General features: G+C 41.0%; 1 protein-coding gene and 2 long non-coding RNA genes across 4 annotated transcripts in view; 1 reads left to right on the forward strand and 2 right to left on the reverse strand.

Annotated features, from left to right (window-relative positions):
* AFG1L (AFG1 like ATPase) overlaps window positions 1-9,801 on the forward strand; it is a 58,766-nt gene extending 48,965 nt beyond the window's left edge. For both annotated transcript variants that reach the window (XM_064412859.1, XM_064412860.1), the window contains exons 11-13: window positions 6,832-6,972; window positions 8,705-8,818; window positions 9,534-9,801. In XM_064412859.1, coding sequence (XP_064268929.1) covers window positions 6,832-6,972; window positions 8,705-8,818; window positions 9,534-9,665 — 387 coding nt within the window. In that variant the 3' untranslated portion in view covers window positions 9,666-9,801. The remainder of the gene's footprint in view (window positions 1-6,831; window positions 6,973-8,704; window positions 8,819-9,533) is intronic.
* On the reverse strand, window positions 1,014-8,774 carry LOC135296477 (uncharacterized). The gene is made up of 2 exons (XR_010358574.1): window positions 8,655-8,774; window positions 1,014-5,439 (listed from the first exon to the last, which is right to left on the reverse strand). It is a non-coding gene; the product is annotated as an uncharacterized LOC135296477 (long non-coding RNA).
* A 4,169-nt stretch (window positions 9,802-13,970) lies between the features above and the next one.
* LOC135296476 (uncharacterized) lies at window positions 13,971-19,776 on the reverse strand. Its single transcript, XR_010358573.1, has 2 exons — window positions 15,510-19,776; window positions 13,971-14,515 (listed from the first exon to the last, which is right to left on the reverse strand). It is a non-coding gene; the product is annotated as an uncharacterized LOC135296476 (long non-coding RNA).
* Window positions 19,777-20,379: the final 603 nt, after the last annotated feature.

Raw genomic sequence — 20,379 nt, forward strand, 5'->3', positions numbered from 1 at the left:
CTGGGACAGGCACCAGGCAGAATAGGGACTCACGGTTCCCGAATTTTAATGCTGATGTTGACTTCTCCCATTCTTTGGGGCCTTAAATTCCTTTCTTCCATGAGGAAAGAATGAGGGAAACACTACCAGTGCTGTTAGATTCTTGCAAAACATAATTAGTTAATTGAGTTAAATGTATGAATGAAAGATCACCAGATGCCTTTAAAAATAAAATGTATATATTAACTTGATTTTAAAATCCCTATATATATATATACATACATATATATATATGTATATATGCGGTTGTGCAAATGTAAGTCTTACCCATTTTAGTGTGTTCACACATGAAGAACAGTGTTCATTACACCGTAGAAAAAATCACTCTCTACCAGTTCCCTTTCTTCACTTCCCTTTAAAAATTGTCCTTGAGAGCTGGTGAGGGTTTGATGGGGTGTGATTTGCCGGAGCCGCGGCGCTGCCCTGCCGTGCGCAGCCGGGGCAGCTGCTCCTGGCGGGCTCTGCTGCCTTGGGCCATGCATCCTGTGGGCTTTCCCTAGGGAATCCAATCTGTCCTTTCATCCCGCTGCCCAGTACCGAGCGATGCAGTGCTTTAACATGACACTAACCATCAGCTAACATATGATAGCGTTAAAACTCTGAAAGTAAATTTAGTATCAGTATTTATGTTGTAAAAGGTTATCGGACTGTGAATTTTTTTCCTAGTAGTTATTCAATGTTTCTGAAACTGGCAAAATAAATTTTTTGTGTAGGTTAACACCACAAATAAGTGGTGAACAGTTTCTATTAGGTTGTTGTTCCATTGCAATAGGCACATTGTATAAACCAGGAAAAAGATGCAGTTCTTAGTTCTTAACTTGAATATCTTGCACTTCAAAGGAAAAGATGTAACTAACCTTTAAAAAAAGAAAAGAAAAACCTCACCATTTTCAAATGCATCGAGCAATTTAGAAATGCAAGTGTCTGTTTTTGAGTAAGCTGAACGTCTGTTCTAAATGATGACATAACTCAGCTGCATTTGTGGTTTAATGATTCTGAGTAATTTTGAGGGAACTATCATCATTAAAAGTTGCTGAATGTATCCACAGTATAATTTGGTGTCATCTTTAGGATTGTAGGATTGTCAGGTATAGGTGTAAATAAACATACCATAGATAAGCACTATTTCCAGTAACCTTTTAAAATCGTAGTTTTCCTTAGTTTGTGATATTCGTTTTATTCCTAGGAGATTGGCTTTTGCAGCTTAAGCTCTAGACTGAGAGTCTGTCTTTTATTAGCTACATTTCCTTTAAAGATTTAATTAGCTTCTCTACCCCCTGCAAAATTTGGCTTATCACGAGCATTTCTTATTGTCTTATTCATGAGCATTTTTTGTAAAATAAACTCAAGAAACTTATTTCAGGTGGAAATATTGCAATACAGTTATATTGCTAGTCAAACCACCTTTCTGGTTTATATTTATGTGTAATTTTTTATAGTGCACTCCTTTCAATGAAAGCTGCATAAACCTTGAGGGTTTAGATCCTCTACTTTATAGACCAGGTAATACAAGCTTTTTGAAGCTTGACTTTTTAGGGGTTTGCCTTTTCAATTTAATTTTTTTGTTTCTTAAATTCTTGAATGTAGTTATCTCTCTTTTTCAAAGCTTTTTTGATCATGGTTTTGAAATCTTAACAGTAAGTGTAAATATTTAAATAGACCGATATTTTTTAAGCCTTAACTGTTTTTGGAGCCCATTTCATTGATAATGCTGTACTTTGGAGTTGGAACTGGAAGTTTAGCAGTGAGAGCTTTTAGAGCAGAAACATGCCTTTTCCATGCTTCCAGTATTCAGCCAACTTTGAGCATTGTTCAAATAAATACGTAAATAAATAAAAGAACAAGAAATTACAAGCATCTTCTTAAGCAGAAAAGCAAAGATCTGAAACAACTTTCCACTGTGAAAAATGTGACTATAAAACTTTTGTTGTAAGAGCAAGGAAAATTACTTCTTAGCAGGATTCTGTGGTGAGATAACCAGAGCCAGCAAGGGGCTGTGCTTGGTACAGAAAATATCTTTCACTCCAGGGTTTACAGATCCTGCTCTCCTAGCTGGAACTAGATGATGTTTGAGGGATCTTGCAACCCAGAGTATTCTATGATTCTATGATTTGCACTGCCATCAGTAGCTTTAAATTTTTTAACCAAGTTAGCCATGCCCTACCTCTTCCCATTTTTATTTAAACTTTAGCATGCTGTGGCATCATATATCATGCTTTGGGTTTTTCTGTTCCTTTCTTGGAATTATGATCTTGACACATTATCTCAGTGCTCTGTTTTATGAGCCTTACCTAGTGATAGTGTGTTGTTCATTTGGAAACAACAGAGCGTTCTTTTGTTTGTTTATACTTCTTGATTAAGTTGTAAATATTATCTGGTCTTAAACTGGGTGTTGTCTATAGGAAGTTTTGGAGTGTTAAGAGTGTCTGCACAAAATTGTAGTTACTGTCAATCACAGGTCTTCAGGATTGGCTGGAACTGGTCCTGGAATATCTTGCAGCATCAACAAAAAATACATATTGAGGTGACATATCCTCTTCTATCATAGGTAAAACATTCTGTATTCTTCAGACAATCTCTTAAAGGTGATATACTGGGCCACTGATGAGTCAACAAAAAAAAAAAAGATGCTTTATACTATAATTAAATGAACTATATAAGAGAAACAGGAGTTGACTAACTCTAAAACAGCACACAGAGAGCTCCAAATAATAAACATCCTACTTGAACTGAGATGATGGTAGCTGAAAATGCATTAAGGAGACAAAGAAACAGAAACAAATAAAGGTGAGAACTCAGTCAAGCAGGTTGAAGTGGAGTAAATGCTTTGTCAGGAGTGCAGCCCATGTCAGGGCTAATGTGTTTTGCATTAGTATGATGCCTGTGAAATACTGACTCTTGACATCAGAGCTAATGACAAAAATCCACAACAGTTTCACAGTATATACACATGCAGGAACAATAATACCATAAGAAAGATTCTTATCTGTTAGTGTTTTGAGTTTTTAAAATAATATTATAGCATGTGAAAGAACTGGTAACAAATGGTAAGTGATGGTCATTACATAGATGTCTTATTGTTCTGCTGTTGAGTTTTGATCAATAATTGATGAAACAAAATAGATCAGACAGTACCAGAAACACACACCAAATGAAGTTATTTTTACATGTTATTCAGAGGATGAGATTAATCAGGCTAAACTTTTAGTAAGAGGATTACATATATATGTATCAGTATTAGGAGGATTTGTGGCTTCATTAGCAACTTTGGAGGAAGAAATACCTTCACGTATGCTGCTAACTAAAGTGAAGTGCTTTCTGTCATTGGTTGGGATTCACAAAATAAATTTCAGCCTGGAGGGTTATACAGAGGGTTATACAGAGGACAGTGCTATGTGTCTAAAATCATGTGCCTCTAGTCTTGTAACCTAGTCTGAGCTGGTGGTGCTGGCAATCAGGAGTGCTTGCTGCAAGGTGAGGGAAGAAGGGCCTGAAGGCAGTAAGGCAGTGCTGTGAAGGTAGGGGAGGGCTCTGGGCTGCTGGAACAGCAGAAATTTGCTCCTTGGTGGAGCTTCTGTATATGGACTGTACAGCCAGAGCCTCTAGCAATGGTGCAGTTGAACCCATTTCCCTGTTTCTGTTCCTGTGTGGCAGAGGTGGTACGTGGGTGCTTGTGCCAGCCTCATGCCAGGTCTGGGGGGCACAGGCCAGTGAGAATGGGAGCTGAGGAGCTGTCAGGGTGCCCCTGCATCATGGTCTCTTGCATTTGGAGCACTTTGAGTTAGCTGGTGGGTTAGACCAGCTTTGAAGCAGTTACAGGGAGCATGGAAACTGGGCCAATAGCAAGGACAGAGGTACACAAAAAAGGGCTCTAATCTGTCACCAGATCATTTGCAAACTGGCTGGTGGTTCCTTCTTTTTATACTGAGTAAGACAGAAGGAAACTACAGGACTTCCCAAGACTAAAGTAAGTAATTTTAGGAACAAGATTAAAAGCTTTGTCTTTCATCTCCAGGACTGTCTCTAAACTCCAAAAGCAGGGAGTTTTGACAACTCCTCTGTGTAAGGGACTACAGCTGATAGCAGCTGAGCCATATGTAACAGCAGAATGGCTGACTTGGCATTTCAGTTGTGTCTCACTAGACTTGAATCTTGTCAGGGAGGTACCAAATTTACTCTAGTAAAGTACTCGTGCTGCCAGACTCAGATCTTTCTGAGTGTAGGATTTTGGAGACTCCAAAGGCACGTTTCTGCCAACATTCACAGAATATTATCACTTAGTGTTGGTGTAGATGTTTCAGAAGTTCTTGTGAAAGCTTGAAATGTTCTGCCTTTTATGCCCTTAATTAGAGCAATTCTGGAATTGCTTGCTTTTTGCACTGCTGAAGTAGATTGAATTCCTGTTTGACTGATAAAGATGCATATTGTAACCTTCTGTGAACCATGATTTTATGTCTATATGAAAAGCAGTATAAGTATTACATCTTCCATTCTTCCCATTGAAATGCATTAGCCTTATTTTTGTCTTCCACCTGTTTCTTCCCTCTGACTACCCAGGATTTTATTCTCCTATTTGGATATTCACCAAACAAGGTACCCACCAAGTTCTTAGCTGTATAGCCCGTTAGTTGGGCACTTCAGTTTGCCCACTTTCAAAAATTTGTACACTTTAACTTTTAGTTACATATTTATTTGTTTCAGAAATCAACTTTTAATATCTGGTACTTTGAGATGAGGAGGGTGTATTGGTATGATTTGTGTGAGAAAGTGTGTCACATTGGGACAGGGCAGAATAATTCCTCAGGGTTTTGGGTTTCAGCAGAAGACTGCTTGGGCTCTTCATGTGATAAAATAATGAATCAGCATAGCAGTGATGTCTGTAATTTCTTACCTAAGGGGAGACATGAGAAATTCTTACCTTTCTCATGTACAGTGAGATCACTGCTGTTCTCCCTCAGAGGTACTCATCACACAGGCATACTTGATCTTCTCTCTGTTTAACAGTACTTCAGTTCTAAGTATGGAATAAAATTACCAGTACCAAAACGATTTGCTTATCACTAATCTTAAAATCTCCAGCAGCATCCTGCTTCTGTTGCTTTTAGTGCTCCCGTTGTTTTTCTTTTGCACTTGATACTCTTGCTGTCCAGATGTATCACTTGTGTCTGGTGGCAAAGTGTCCAGTGAGTTTGCTCTGTGTTGTTTCCATCCATCAGTTCCTTCCACTTTCTTGAACCTTTTTCTGCTTTATTTCATCAGAACATTTTGAGTTCAGCTACTCTGGTTTATCCAGACAGGATTTTGTTTTTTCCAGAGGTGTGGCATGAAGCTTTGCTTGTGGCCCTCATGATGATGAGTTTTTGGTTTCTGATGACTAAGTCCATAGTAGTAACTAGGGGACTGAAATGGAGGGAGAAAATAAGCATTAAATATAATTCTAAGGGGAGAATACAGCATATACTACTCTTAAACACTGCTCAAAAGAATCAAAAGGTTTTGTAATAATTCTTTTCCATAGATGCTACAGCGAAGTTGAGTGCTTGGGAATGGGAAAGCAGGGTGATTCATGAGACTGCAAGTGGGAGAGCTGGTGGAGAGTGGCAGGTTTTAGTACCTGCCTGGAAGGTTAGCTTATTCCCATTAATTTTCAGAAGGATTTTTGGAATGCCATCAGGGCTTCTCTCTCCTGTGCTTGTGTAGAGACCATTTCTACACTTTTTTTTAAATTCTAGCATCTAAAGAAAACCCAAAGTCCTGTTCATGAGCAGATATTGATAATTGCTTAAAATAACTTTTTGCAGAAGTGTTCTAGTTAAGAAGTTATGTGTGGCCTGCAACAAATCAGTCTCACAATTTCAGTCAAAGAAAATATATTTACTGATTTTAAGATAATAACAATATTGCAGTGCTTTATAACAGTGTTATACTTGGGAAGGGAGTTGTGACCATGCAAAATGGTGCTGAACTTGTTCTCTGCAGTAGCTGCAGACAAGATTCTAAAGTATTTGTATAAGTAAAACTGATGGAAGGAGTTCAGGAGTACAAATTTTAATAGCTCATGATAAAGTACTGCCTGTGGTACTGATAGGACAGATCTTACAGAAAAAAATACCTTTCATGTAATGAAAAAGTAATTTTAGAGGAATGTACTTGAATGAGCTACTACTGTTTGTGCATATTTTCTGTTGATGGTTTAGATACAGAAAGAGAAACTAATGAGTTCTTCTTGAAGATTTTTATTTCATCATTACAGGAGAAACCATGAACAAAGGAACTGCTGCAAAATCGTATTTTTGTCTGTTTCCTCTTGTTTTCCATACTTAAAAAATAAGCTATTTATTTGGTCTGGGTTAGTCCTAGGTGAACTAAATGCAGGTCTAGTTAGGATTTAGTAACTAGCCTATAAATCTGCATTTTAAAACCTTGCTGCTAGAAAGCATCCTAACAGCTATTCAAATTATTTATGCTTTAAGTTGAAATCACATGTCTTCTGTAGATTATGGTTTATAGTGATTATTTTATTTGAGGTTGTCAGAGAGAGATCATGATGTTGTCTGAGTGCAGAAAAACCACCTTTTTCACTTCACTGTTCATGTAAAGCCAGGAGTGTGAACATCCACAGGTACCTGTGTCCCTAAGGGCAACTGAGCATTTCTCAAGTGAGATAGAAAGGAAAAAAAGAAATTATGATGAGGACTTTACAGCTCTCTTGTGTTACTATAGTATGTCAAGACAGAGTTTATGTGTCATTGTGTCATGGGTTTCCATTGCTTATGGTTTGTTTTGTTTCAGCCTCTTGGAGCCAGCGACTATTTGGAAATATCAAAGCATTTTGACACAGTGTTTGTTCGTGACATACCACTTCTTACAACAGCAAAAAGGACACAATCTCGTCGTTTCATTACTCTTATTGATACCTTTTATGAGCATAAGGTGAGAACCAAGCCCTTCATAGAAATAGAAATATGCATAGAAATAATATTGGGAGTCCTAAAACTGACTGTTACTATTGGTTTGAAGTAAGGCTTTCTGTAATAATGGTTTGGAAAACATAAGCAATATGAAGTAGCACTGCAAAGAAACATCATTCCAGCTTCACACACAAAAATAAGGGCCCCATTTCAATAAAGGCAATAAAGGCAAATTAACAGATTTTTTTTTTTTTGTTTCTGTGAGTATTAAGTATGAGCATAAATATAAGCCTGAGCTCATTTGCCTTTTTTGAATGGGGATGTTCTTTCCTAACCCAGGAAAACAACAGAAGCCATGTCATTATTTTAATAATGAAAGATTGTGCTGCCAACTGTGCTGGAGTGAAATGGAGTTTTTTTAGATTTTAATCTGTATGGGCAGTTGGTCAGGAATCAGTGCCTTTTTGATCAGGAAGGAGGCACAGGAATCAGTGCCTTTTTGACCAGGAATAGCACAATAACATCATAAAGTTTAAAGGAAACAGTCACTGTAGGCTTTACATTAGATTGCAGAATTGCTCATGGAATAATAATGATAAATGCAGCACTTTGTAGGGATTTACAGAGATTTCAATCATGGAAGCAAAGTCAGCATAACTAAAAGGGAAGTTCCTATTTAAGGGGATTTTTTTTAAGTGATGCAAGGTTTGAAATACTTCATGGTATATGATTATATTTGCACACATTTAAATATTTATGCAGTTGGGAAGTGTCAGTTGAGGCTGGTTCTTATCAAGAATGTTCTGGTATGGGTTGTTCATCAGAAAGGCCCCAACTCAGCAAGGTGTTGAACTAACTCAGTGTATGAGTAATCTCATTCAAATCAGCCAGATTCAAATCAGCATCATTCACATTAGCCAGATTCTTTATTCTTTATGGCTGGGAAGTGGATATTTGCTAAGACAATATGCTAATATTAAACTAATGTGTTAGAAATAGGGGGATGGTCTGCTCTGTGTTTGGGCTGTCATTAAGATTTGCAAGCAGTCACTTGCTATTACTTCCTCCATAGGAAAAACACAAGGTTAAACTCCCATCAAAAGTAGTTGGGAAAAATACCTGCGTATATTTGTGGATGCCTGTCCACAACACAAACTTCTTGCCTGTGTGCTCTCAACAAGAGTCTTCTTCTATAGTATTATTTTGGTCTGTCTTCATTGCAGCCCCCATCTCTCACTGCATGTTGCACCCCTTCCCAGCAGACATGAAAACAGCTTCATTATTTTTACTAGCAAATAACTCACTGGAGTAGCACAGATGAAGGCTAGAAAGGCTTCACTCAGTCTTCTGGGAAATTTGGAATTTAAGTATTCTTTAAATAGTGCGGTGTATCTACCCACTGAGAGGATTCTCACTGTGGGTGAAAACTAAGCATTGCTTGCTATACAGATGTTATTTTAAAAGTAAACTTTACAGTGAGTTCATTGCCTGTGTAGCAGATATTCTGAGTATTTGATAGCACAGTTCTTTTGTTCTCTGAGTAAAAGTTACATCAGTTGTTACTGAGAAGAAGATCATGTAAGATTAATACTTCATCTGAGTCAGGTAAATCTGTAACAGCAGTGCTAATAAGAGAAAGGAAGATCATTGGGGAAAACCACAGGTGATTGAACTTGAAGTTTGTGCATAGATGCTGTATTTTACCTGTTCCTGTAAAGCCCAAGGGATGATGCTGTTGCCTGCTCTCCTCTCAGGTGCGCATTATCTGTTCTGCAGCAGCTCCTCTCCAAAGCTTGTTCCAGGTGAAACAGGACAGTGGTGAACTGCAGGACAGCAGAGTGTTGATGGATGATTTGGACTTGAGCCAGGTACATGATTTTAACATCGTCTCCCTTTTGTAACAAAATTGGGTTTAGTCTCATAATTGCAGCAGCATTTTAAGAGGGGGAATCAAGAAAACATTTAACTCTTGATATGCTGCTTCTTTGCAGTGTCTCTGTCACTCTGATAATTACATGTTGTGCTACTTATTCATAGTCAAAGAAAATGTCACTATATGTAGAACCATTTTGTGTAAGTTTTAGGGTCATTTTGAATATCAATAATTGTAGCTGTTCAGTCATATATGAAAATGCTGATTTAAGTTTAGCACCTACATTAAAATACAAAAATAAAAGATAGTTTGTTCTACCTGTTCCTCGACTACAGGACAGCCTCATGACTCCTCACAAACAGTACTACTTTACATGTTCCTTATTCTGTTTTTCTTTTTCTCTGCAGCCCAGTTATTGCTAATGACTTTTTAAATAATGTTTTTAATCGGCGTACCATTAGTCAACAAAAAAATAGATGGTTATTGTGTTGTTTTAAAACCAAATTATTCTTTTTGCTGTATTCCTTCCGGGGATTATGTAGCTGAAATAGGTGCTTTTCTTTAATTTTTAGACATCAGTTTTAATTTTTTGGTGCCATGCTACTGTCTTGTTTTGTCAAAGCCTGTAAAGCACTGAGTTAGACAGGATGCACTTCAGTACAGCCATGAGTCTCACAGGTGTGTGCTACTGTTCTTGTGTACTGATGTAGGATTCTGCCAAAGGACTCTCCATGTTTACAGGAGAAGAGGAAATCTTTGCCTTTCAGCGTACTCTCTCACGGCTCACAGAAATGCAGACCGAACAGTACTGGAATGATGGGGACAGAAGCAAAAAAACATAATTGAAAGTTGTATGAAATCACCAAGAAGTAAAACTACAGCATGAAATCACCAAGAAGAAAAATTGGAACAGCTTCAGAAAAGCACTGGAAAGCTTTTTAGCACAACTTGAATAATAATTGCACTTTATCATATGGACCATGTTTTCTTTCATCAATAGTTTTTTGAGTTTAAGACATGAGGTCTCAGTTATTTGTCTGTACCACCAGTGTGTGGATATGTGAAATTTTGCCTTCATTTGTTCTTCTTCAAACCTGTCTGGATGTCTGGCTCCATACAGTGGTGGTGAATGGAATTACCTCCAGCTGGTGGCCGGTCACCAGTGGTGTTCCCCAGGGCTCAGTATTGGGCCCAGCCCTCTTCAGTGTCTTTATGCATGGTATATGGACAAGGGGATCAAAGTGCACCCTCAGTAAGTTCACAGATGATGCCAAGTTGGGTGGGCATGTTGACCTGCAGGAGGGTAGGAAAGCTCTGCAAAGGGATCTGGACAGGCTGGATCAATGGGCTGAGACCAGTTGTATGAGGTCCTACATAGGCCAAGTGCCAGGTGTGCCCTTGGGTCACAACAGCCCTAGACAGCACCACAGGCTGCGGCAGAGGGGCTGGAAAGTTGCCAGGGGAAAAGGACCTGGGGGTGCTGGTAAACAGAACATGAGCCAGGTGTGCCCAGGTGGCCAAGAAGGCAATGGAACCTCAGCCTGTATCAGTAAATGTGGCCAGCAGGACCTGGGCAGCAATTGTTCCCTGTACTTGGCACTGGTCAGGCCTCTCTTTGAGTGCTGTGTCCAGTCTGGGCCCCTCAGTACAAGAAGGACATTGAAGGGCTGGAGCGAGTCCAGAGAAGGGCAGTGAGGCTGGTGAAGGGTCTGGAGCACAGGTCCTGTGAGGAGCAGCTGAGGGTGTTTGACCTGGAGAAAAGGAGGCTCAGGGAGGCCTTATTGCTCTCTACAACTGCCTGAAAGGAGGGTGTAATGAGGTGAAGGTTGGACCCTTCTCCCAGGCAGCCAGTGACAGGATGAGAGGACAGAGCCTCAAGCTGCTCCAGGGGAGATTCAGGTTGGACATGATGAAGCATTTCTTCACTGAAAGTGTTGTCTAGTATTGGAACAGGCTGCCCAGGGAGGTGGTGGAGTCACCGTCCCTGGAAGCGTTTAGAAATTGCTGGACATGGCACTTAGAGCTGTAGTTTACTTGATAGGGTGAGGTTTGGACAAAAGTTGGACTCAATGATCTTGGAGTTTTTTTCCAGCCCTAATGATTCTCTAAAATATACCTTTCAGAAAGTTTGATGGGATTAGAATGTTTCTGGAGAATTGGTCTACAGACAAAGTTAATGGGCTATGCAGAGTCCTTTTATCATGTCACATGAAGTGGGCACTTTGAATGATTATGCTTCTGTCATGTACAATGCTGCTTGCACAAAAGAAAAATCAAATGCTTCTTTAAGAAACTCCTGATATTGTCCACGTTAGAATCCTGGAACTCCTCTGTAGTGTGTTTTGGTTTTGTTTGTGGTTTTTTTTTTTTTTTCCTATTGTCTGAGTCTAGCTATGTGTTGACATTCAGGCTCCAGGAGTTTTTTTTTAAATCATACTGTTGATCAGTCTGGTTCATTGAAAGCTAATGGTTTTAACCAAGAGAGAACCCTGAGGAGGAGCCTTAACATACTTGAAGCTGCACAGGATTAAGATCTAAATAATGCATGAGAAAAGAGACCTTGATAAGACAGGGTATGCTGTAACAAATAAGTGCAAGTTCATATTTTTCCTAAATTTTGTGGTTCTTGCAAGCCTGGATAGGCTGCCTCTACACCAGTGACATCTCTACCCTGCATTTTCTTATGCTTCTTCTACACCAAACCTTCCACTGCTGCTGACACACCTGCCCTGATCTGAGGGGAGCAGTACTCAGTGCTACTGAGGCAATTCATCACGTTACCACAGGAATGTGTTTTATGGAAAAGACAGGATAGTAACTGATACTTCAAGACACATCACCCATCCTCATGTTTGTAGTTGGGAACTCTATTTTAGTTGAAGATGCAGTGATGTCATTCTTGATTTTAATCTAACTGAAACAAAACATGGTATTGTATGTATTGGCTTATTGTGTATTTTTATAAAGTAATATTAAGAGCATGTTTAGAAACTTTGAGTAGGAAAAAACCATGTAGATGGACTGAAAAGACTGCTCTCATGTCCTAGGGAGGAGATATGTAACATATGTCCCCAACTTTGAGAAGTTTTGTTGGATTTTGCAACATGACCTTTTTCTGTCTGTTACCAAATTGTCTCCCATCACAATTACAAAAAGTTTCTAAAAGGGCCTTTTGGGCAGCAGGGAGGGCTGGAGAGGTCCTATGCACTTTATTTTGTAAGGGAGCCCATGCTCAGGTCTGGTTTTCTGTTCTGATCCCTTCTCCTTGTCCCGGAAGTTACTTACTCTGGCTATACCTGCTCTCAAATAATTTTTAAAGTCTATATTTATAGTTTGCAACTAATGGAACTGTATTATTATTCCCACAAGGGTGACTACCATGGAGAATTTTAATGCATATTTATGAAAACTCCAATCAGAATTACATTGTTTATACTTAAGAATATCCAAATAATTGTTGTATGCTTTCAGAGATTTAGATTAGGTGTCTCACCTGAGGGACTATTGACATTCATGCATGTGTGTCTGTATATACAAACACATATGTATATTTAATTTATACATGTACATATAAACCTAGATAAAACTAATATATATAATTTAAATGTGTGTGTTTCTGTATTTATATGTGGCACTCTATACTTATCAGCCTGGGACTGCACTGATAACTCTCCTGAAGCTTCAGCCTTGGCTTTTTTTTGAGTAGCATTCAAATGCCTCCTGCCTTGAACCAGAATGTGTTGTAGGAAAATGGGAGATGGTGGTAGATAACCTAAGGCACTTTGCATCTGGATATTTATTTACATTCACTTAAAAACTGTTTATATGTTTAGCCTATATGTCCTTCTCTGTCAGGTGGTATAGGGGAGGTGTGTAATCTTGCAGAACACAGATGACATGTCTGGGACATGTGGGAGAGGAGGTCCTGGCAGGTTCTTCATTCCCACAGGGACTGGCTCAGGCCAGGGAAGTGAGGTATTTCTCCACCGTCTGTGGGTGATGACAAAGCTCCTTCAAGCACAGGATCCCTGTTTGTGTTCAAACCGCTGCTGCTTTGCCCATTGGTATTTGAGGCTTTTCTGCAGTCTGAATGCACACCCCAAATTCAGATACCCCAGGATTTTGGAAGCTCCTGAATGCAGTGGGACTGATGTACCACTCTAAGGATATAGGTGAGCTCTGTGAAAACGCAGGAGGGAAGTCCCCCAGAAGCTTCCAGAGCCAGCACTGCTTCCGGCACATATTGCTAAATAAAACCACAGTGCAGTCTTTCCTTGGCCAGCAAGGAATTTGTCTCTTGGGAGTCCCTGGAAGGTACCAACAATAATCAAGGAAAAGAAATGGGGAAGAGTCCAAAAGTGTTTTGAGGCTGAAAACAAGAAAAGTTGCCTGAATCAGTGTGCTGTATTTGTGATTGTGCTGCAGAGGGAGGTTTGCCACTTTTGGGTCAGGTCCACAAGGGGAAATTTATTGGACTGGTTTCTCAGCCAGCCCAGATGCCAGGGCAGAGGGTGCCCCAGTAACCACAGAAGCAGCACATTTATGCCCATCTACCTCCCTGAAGAAAGTGAGGCCCTATTTGCTTATTTTAGGGTGCTGTAGCATGTATAAAGCCTTCTTCCAGTGCTGAGTTGGGCGTGCTGCTTCTGGGGTCAGACACCTTCCAGGCAACTTGTGCTGGCCAGAATCTCACTGGGCACCATGGACAAGAGTGGTTTTGTTGTGCCCAGGGTGCTGGGCCACCTGTGCTCCCAGCTGTCCTGTCCCCTGCTGCCTGGCCTGCTCCTGCTGCTGTGAGACAGCAACAGTCCATGACTTATTCCCACATGAAGATGATGTATTTGCCAAAAAATAAACAATGAGATGCCTGTGCTAAATTATGCATGCTCCATAATAGCCTTAAAAATTGCTGGATTTGTGCTGGATGCCTCTATCCAGAGTTTTAAGTCATGGCTTTTTAGGTTTTCCTTAACTTGTGAATTCATGTCATCTCAGATCTGCAACAAGTTTTTATTTTCTTTAGTCGTTCAGCAAACATTATTGACAAGTTATTTTTAAAGGTCTTTTCAAGTGACCTTTATTGATGTGGTATAATATTTTGCTGTCATAGGAAGTAAAACCCTGGGGATTATGGACCATGTGAAACACTTCATGTTTTCTAAAGGTTACATCCTGGCTGAGAATCTCTCAACTAACTTCTTTCAAATACTTGATTGACCAAAGAATGTTCACAATGCCCAAAAATTTAACTTCTTTTTTGTTTAATAATAAACAGTGCAATTCTGTCTTTCAGAGTTACTGGTTTTAGTATTTGTTACTGTGCAGATTGAGGGAACAATTGCAGTATTTTGGGTAGAACAAGACAGCCTTCCAAAGGCTTTGGAGGGATTGAAGATGTACTTTTTGCTGTTGCTGGTTTTTGATCTGACTAGGAAAACCATTAATGGCTTTTCTTTTAGTAAAGGTGTTTGTGATGACAACACAGCTGGATAGATGTCACCTATTTTGCAGCAATCTAAACATGAAAAAAAAAGCAACTGACCAGGTTTCAAACAGTGCCCAGCAGGATCACCAGCCACATAAGAGGGAGAAAGAACAGTCTTTCCATCATAATGCAGCTAACAGAATTAAGATTCAGGATTTTTCTTCCTGCACTTTCCTGGGTCTGAATATGCCTGGTGCCTCAGTTTCCCTGTGGATAAAATGGGAATGATGTTACTTTCTTACTTGCTAATTCTGGCGTGCTGCCAGGCTTCCCTCATTAATATTCTGAAATGCTTGCTGAGGCTCTGGGATGAAAATACTTCAGTAAAGTATGTAAATAGTGCAAAAAAATAATTTAGCTACTCAGAGTGGATTAGTCTCCTTGTTTGGGTTACAGAATTAATGTCATCCACTAAACACCATGTGCCTCTTCGTAGTGATTCTGTTTTAATTAATGCATCTATTTTAAGAATGTAAAGAAAAAAATTTGAGATTTGTTATTAAAACTGTGAACCATTTGTGTAGTTTTTCTTTTACTTGTAATAACAAATTTCCTATAAGATTCATAACAACCTCAGATCCTATACATTTGAAATACAGTGGCTTTGTAAATTCTGTTGGGATTTTCCTTGTATACAGAGAATATTTTTTAAATACATCATTTTGAATCTAGTATATTACAAACTGAACACTGTCAAATCCATCTGTAACTTGAGAAGAATTTATCTTGTAATAAAGAAAAATTAATAAATCCAGATTTTATAAACTTGTCACTCATGATAATTTTAGATATGTGTTCTGGATAGACAGACTCACTGTTAATTAGAATAATGAATATTAGGGAGTTGGAATGGACCTTTAAGATCATCTAATCCCAATCTCCCCTGCCATGGGCAGGAACACCTCCCACTAGACCAGGTTGCTCAAGGCCATATCCAACCTGTCTGGGAACACTGCCAGGGATGGGGCATCCACAGCTCCTCTGGGAAACCTATTCCAGTGCCTCACCACCCTCACAGTAAAGAATTTATTCCTAATAGCCACTCTAAGCCCTCCCTCTTTCAGTTTAAAGCCTTTCCCCCTTGTCCTGTAACTGCACACCCTTGTGAAAAGTCCCTCTCCAGGTCTCTTGCAGTGCCCTTTAGGGACTGGAAGGTGCTGTAAGGTCTCCCTGGAGCCTTCTGCAGGCTGAGCAATCTCACCTCTGTCAGCCTGTCTCCACAGGAGAGGTGCTCCAGCCCTTTGGTCTTCATGACTTAGTGTGATTGCTTTTTCTTGGGTCTCTGTATCCAGGGGGCAAACCTGGACTGGCAGCAGTGCCAGTTTCTGGGCGTGTGGTTGCCTGCACAAGCAGTAGCCATTGCCCTAGAGATGGTTCAGCTTTTGGGTTGAAATATCCAGGGCTTGTCAGAAAGGTCCTCCTCCAGAAGTAGTTTAAACTTGTCTCCCTCAGTTACAGCTTCCAGCAGCCATAATTTTTGCATTTAGAACCGTTTTTCCCACCTTTCCTCCAGCAACTTGAGGATGAGACAAAATAGCTGTATGCAAACCACAATTAAAGTGCTTCCCCCCCCCCCATAATTTGGGATTCTTACTGTTCAAGATGTGCCTCGTCACTCATGGAAACATTGGACCCTTCCCCAGATCAATTTAAGATCCTGTTTTCCCTTCAAACATCCTGCAGCAGTAAGCTCTCAATGTTTAATTAGAAGTTTTGCTCAAAAAAATTCCCTAGGCTTTGCTGCCTCTTCTGAAATTCTTCAAGAACAGGTTTTGCCAATCTGCCTTTGCAGTTTTGTTCTTCCAGTGGATGCTTCTCTTGTGTCGTCCTGATCCATTTTCTCTCAGAGATGAGCAATCCTCAACGTGTCCATCTCAGTGTCAGATTGCCAGATCCATGTCAGTGAAGATTGCTTCTCATCCTGGGATACTTAATATTCTCTCGTTTTGTAACCTCATTTCTGATGGAGAAGCACAGGTTTCTGTGTCTCAGCTTCCCCAAGACCCCTGGGCTTAGACTTTCCTGCTGCTTGGCTGTGGGCCTCAGGAGCTCTGGCACATATAAAATACAGGGTGTGGGGTCTGGGGGTGCACCCCACGCACCTGCAGAATGGGAGACATTTCTGACCCTTGGGTTTGGGGCACTGCCTGCTTTTTTCTCTGTGTCTGCCCAGAAGGGGGACTTGCAGTAGCAGCTCCTAGAGCGAGAGGAGAGGGAGGATGGAGCAGATGGAGGATGCAGGCCACTTGCTCCCTCTCCAGCCTTCTGCATTCTCCACATATTTGTAAAACAACTTTTGTTTTAAATTGAATTGATTTCTAAGAGAGCCATTAAAATACAGAAATGCTTCTCACTGACCTAGTACTCTGCATTCATGTTGGTAAAATTTTGGATGTGTTTCTATAGTCCTCCCGCCAGTTCTTTGTCAGGGTGAAGGGTTTAGTTGGCTCTGTTAATCCACTCTCTAGCTGAAATTGTTCATTTAAATAGTTATAAAAATCCACTCTTTTCCAATGTGAATCCTATATTTCCAGATTTGAGTACTGCTGCCAGAGCAAAGACTTCAAATTCTCTGAGTGCAACCACACTATGTCAGTCCAAAGCCAAATTGCAAACACTTATCCACAATTCCCCTTACTCAGCTTTAAGCTAATTTTTCCAGCAGGCAACAATAGCCATAAAAGTATAGGGGAAGATTATGACAAGAGCTTAAGAAATGGTTAACTGATTTCTTCACAAGCTGTGGGATAATTCTACCACATTCTCTTATTGCAAGAAGTTACTTAATGTATTTTCAGTTCAAGGTTCTTCAGTGTCAAAGTAATTAAGAGCAATCACAGCCACTGAAAAATGAAGCATAGAACAAAAGATCAAGTGAGTGTTTAAGCTGAAGTCAACGAATCTAGGAAAAGTAAGCTCACTGACATGAAGGAAAAACCTTGGAGTGCTCTGGTCTTTTACAATTAGCAAAGGCAAACACACTTGTGTAACTTCTTCTATATGCAGTGATGGATAATGTTCAGGTCACAACATGCTGTGTTGGGTGGTGAGGTTTGTTCCTGCAGGCCTGTTAAGAGCATCGCTCATGTCAGGTCTTTCCTGTAGCTGAGGTATGATGTGCCCAGCAATGCTTCCCTGCTAATCGAGGTTCACACACTGTCAACAGCTAACAAAGTTCCTCAGGGGACAGGGGGAGCAAAGCTGGTTGGAAACACAGGCAGAGGACCAGTCTCCTCCAGTTGCAGTTGATATCTCCCAAAAAGTAACATTTCAGAGGCCAGTGGAGAGAGGAGCAATTACTGTCCAGCAAAATTACAATCTGAATGGGCTGCCATTTCCAGTGCTTCACTTGGATGGCTGTGATTGCTATAGAAACTTCTGAAAGTGAGACAGAGAGGTTTTCCAGCACTGGAAATTGCGAATGGAGAAGGTTAGACTGGGTGCAAAGCCCATTCAGTCAGGCAGCTGCCAATCGAGCCTCTTTGCCAAGCAGATTGTAGGAAATGCTGATTAAAATGTCCACGGAATGCACCAGGCAAATTAAATTTCAGTCACAGCCGCCTGGGCGGTTTCGGTGGGCAGACAGCTCCAGCCTGTGGTGCACCTGGGCTTGCTCTCCCCCTGTGGCCTCTCCCACGGCCACCTGCCCCTTGCACAAAGGTACTGCAGTGATGCTGCGGCCATGGCAGCCTAAGGAATACAAGGGAGTTGAGGCTTGTGGGGAAAGGTGGTAGTGACTGGTCTAGTAAAGGATGTCTTGTGGAGGGGGGAAAGCCAGATATCATTCCAGGTAAGGGAGCAGTGTCCCCACCCACTCCAGCTTTGACATTTCTCCCCAGGCATTTCTCCCCATGAGACTGCTGCCATGCTCACCACCCTGTGACTGGCTGGCAGCCCCTGCCTGTCTCGCCTGCCCTACTCCCTGTGTTGGCATTTAAACAGGACTGCTGTCTTTGAACATTGCCTGCCAATCCCTTCCCCTCCAAACAGCCTGCAGTAGACAGCTGAAACTCTCCCTTTGGGGCAGAACAGCTGGCAGTACAGCCAAAAGCTTGCCACAAAGAGGAGACAAGCCTAAGTCTGAGAGAAGTGTTGCTGCTTGGAACTTCCCCTTTTCCACCTTTTCAGCAGCAGACAAGCCCCTGAAATCCCCTCCCACAGCCCATCGTCCCCAGCTTTGGTGGGACACCCAGGTGCAGCTGCAAGTCAGTAATGTTTCTTCTTAAGAAGCTGCTCTGACCTCTTTTCCATACCCCCAGTCTCCAGCTCTTTCATCTGTGCTGTGGGAGGGTTTAACATATTTTTGTGTTCACTGCTGGCCTTGGAAAAGCAGCTCATCACCCCTCTGGCAGCAGGCTGGCAGCAGTTATTCCAGTGCCTCGCTCCCCACCGATCCCCTAAAGAAATGTTGGTATTAGTAGGTTTTATCACCATCATAGTTTCATTTCCTTCTCTTTCCTGTCTCTCCTCAGCCTCCAGGCAGTCAGCCAGAAGAGTCTCAGGCAGGTAAGTGCAGACACAGGTAACGCTGTGGTGCAGTCACAGCCATTCCCTCCTCCTCCAGGAGCTGGGTGCAGTCGGTGTGCCAGGCTCAGGCAGCCTCAGCACTGTGCCCCCTGTGTCCCTTCACAACAGCTCCACTTAGGACAGCTGCTTTTCCAGTTGTGTTTGGCTTAGAGGTTTTATTTTAGACAATAAAACCACTTTGTGAAGCAAAGGAATTTCTTACCTACCTGTATTGCAGTTTCCAAAGGTTCTTCTTAGCCTCTGCTTGAAAAAAAAAGTTTGCATTTAGGCACACAAAATTATATGGCCTGCATAAATAAAAGCAATGAGATTTGTCTTGCAGCATAAGGGTGAGCAATGTAAAAAGTCACACTTATCAAATCTATGAAATGTTTGCTGTGTGGCTTTTTTTTCCCCAGAAAAAAAAAAAAAAAGGAAAAAGCCCTTTTGGTAGTGAATAAAATGGGTATTTTGGTTTAGTTGTGATTCTGCTCATTTACAGTTCCTCAGTACACAGTTCTTTAAAAGTCAGAGTGACTTCATCCTGTGCTCTCAGAGCACCTGAGGACAAACATCAGGACATCTGTTCAAGCCAGTGCCTGTCACTGCCTGCCCAGCCTTTTTACACACCGTGGTTATTTGTTTTACTAACACCAAGCTGCTGCAGTACTGTCTGTGTGTATCTGTTACATGTGCTCAAGGAGTTACAAATGGGTTCTGCTGTCCTTGTGGCCTGTAACTGCTCCTGTAGCCATGAGTTAAGACTTGGTTAATGGATGCTAATCTGTCAATTCTTGAACAATTCAGGAAATTAGTTATTGACATAATGGAGAAATTATCTGAGTGTATCACAACGACCCATACTTGAGGACACCTCTGTCTGCTAGGGTTGACCTTAATAATTAACAGCTTTACCCACTGCCCCAGAGGTGCTTTATAAGGCAGGAGGCTGAAGGTTAAATAGCTTCAGAAGTCTCAGCCTTTGGGTCAAAATCATCCAATGTATTTAGGTACTTTACTAGGGTGGAAGATGGGTCCTTACAAAAGAGAAGCTGGACCCTAACACCTCCTGTCTTTCAAACAGAAAGATGATTGAATATTTTTAGCATATTAACAGGGTAAGCTGAGGGTAAAAGCAGGGCAAAGTGATTTTTGGCAGAGCTTCTAATTTCTTGACTTAAAACAGACACAAGCTTCCATCTTCGTATTAACTTCACTCCACAGCTCTCCCATGGAAGGGGAGATCCCCCCCTTGCATGGGGTGGGTGTACAAAGCTCTGTTGTGCTACAGGTTGTGGGGAGATTTTACTGTTTCACTTGCATTGAGATGCTCCTGTTGAAGGGAGATGTTAGGGAAGCTGTCAGGATTTGTGGGTCCCTCTCCCCTAAATTTGGTGCATCTACCATCAGTGATAACAGACAAGTTCAAGGAGGCATTTTAAGTGAATTAAGGCACCATTGTTCCATTATCCAGGCAAAGCAGAGAGTCCAGGCTAAGGCAGGATAAACAGTAAATTATCATGAAAGACTGACTGAGAAAGGAAAGCCAGCCCCTAGTTCTGTAG

The sequence above is a fragment of the Passer domesticus genome, chromosome 3, assembly GCF_036417665.1.
Source record: "Passer domesticus isolate bPasDom1 chromosome 3, bPasDom1.hap1, whole genome shotgun sequence".
Classification (NCBI taxonomy): Eukaryota; Metazoa; Chordata; class Aves; order Passeriformes; family Passeridae; genus Passer; species Passer domesticus.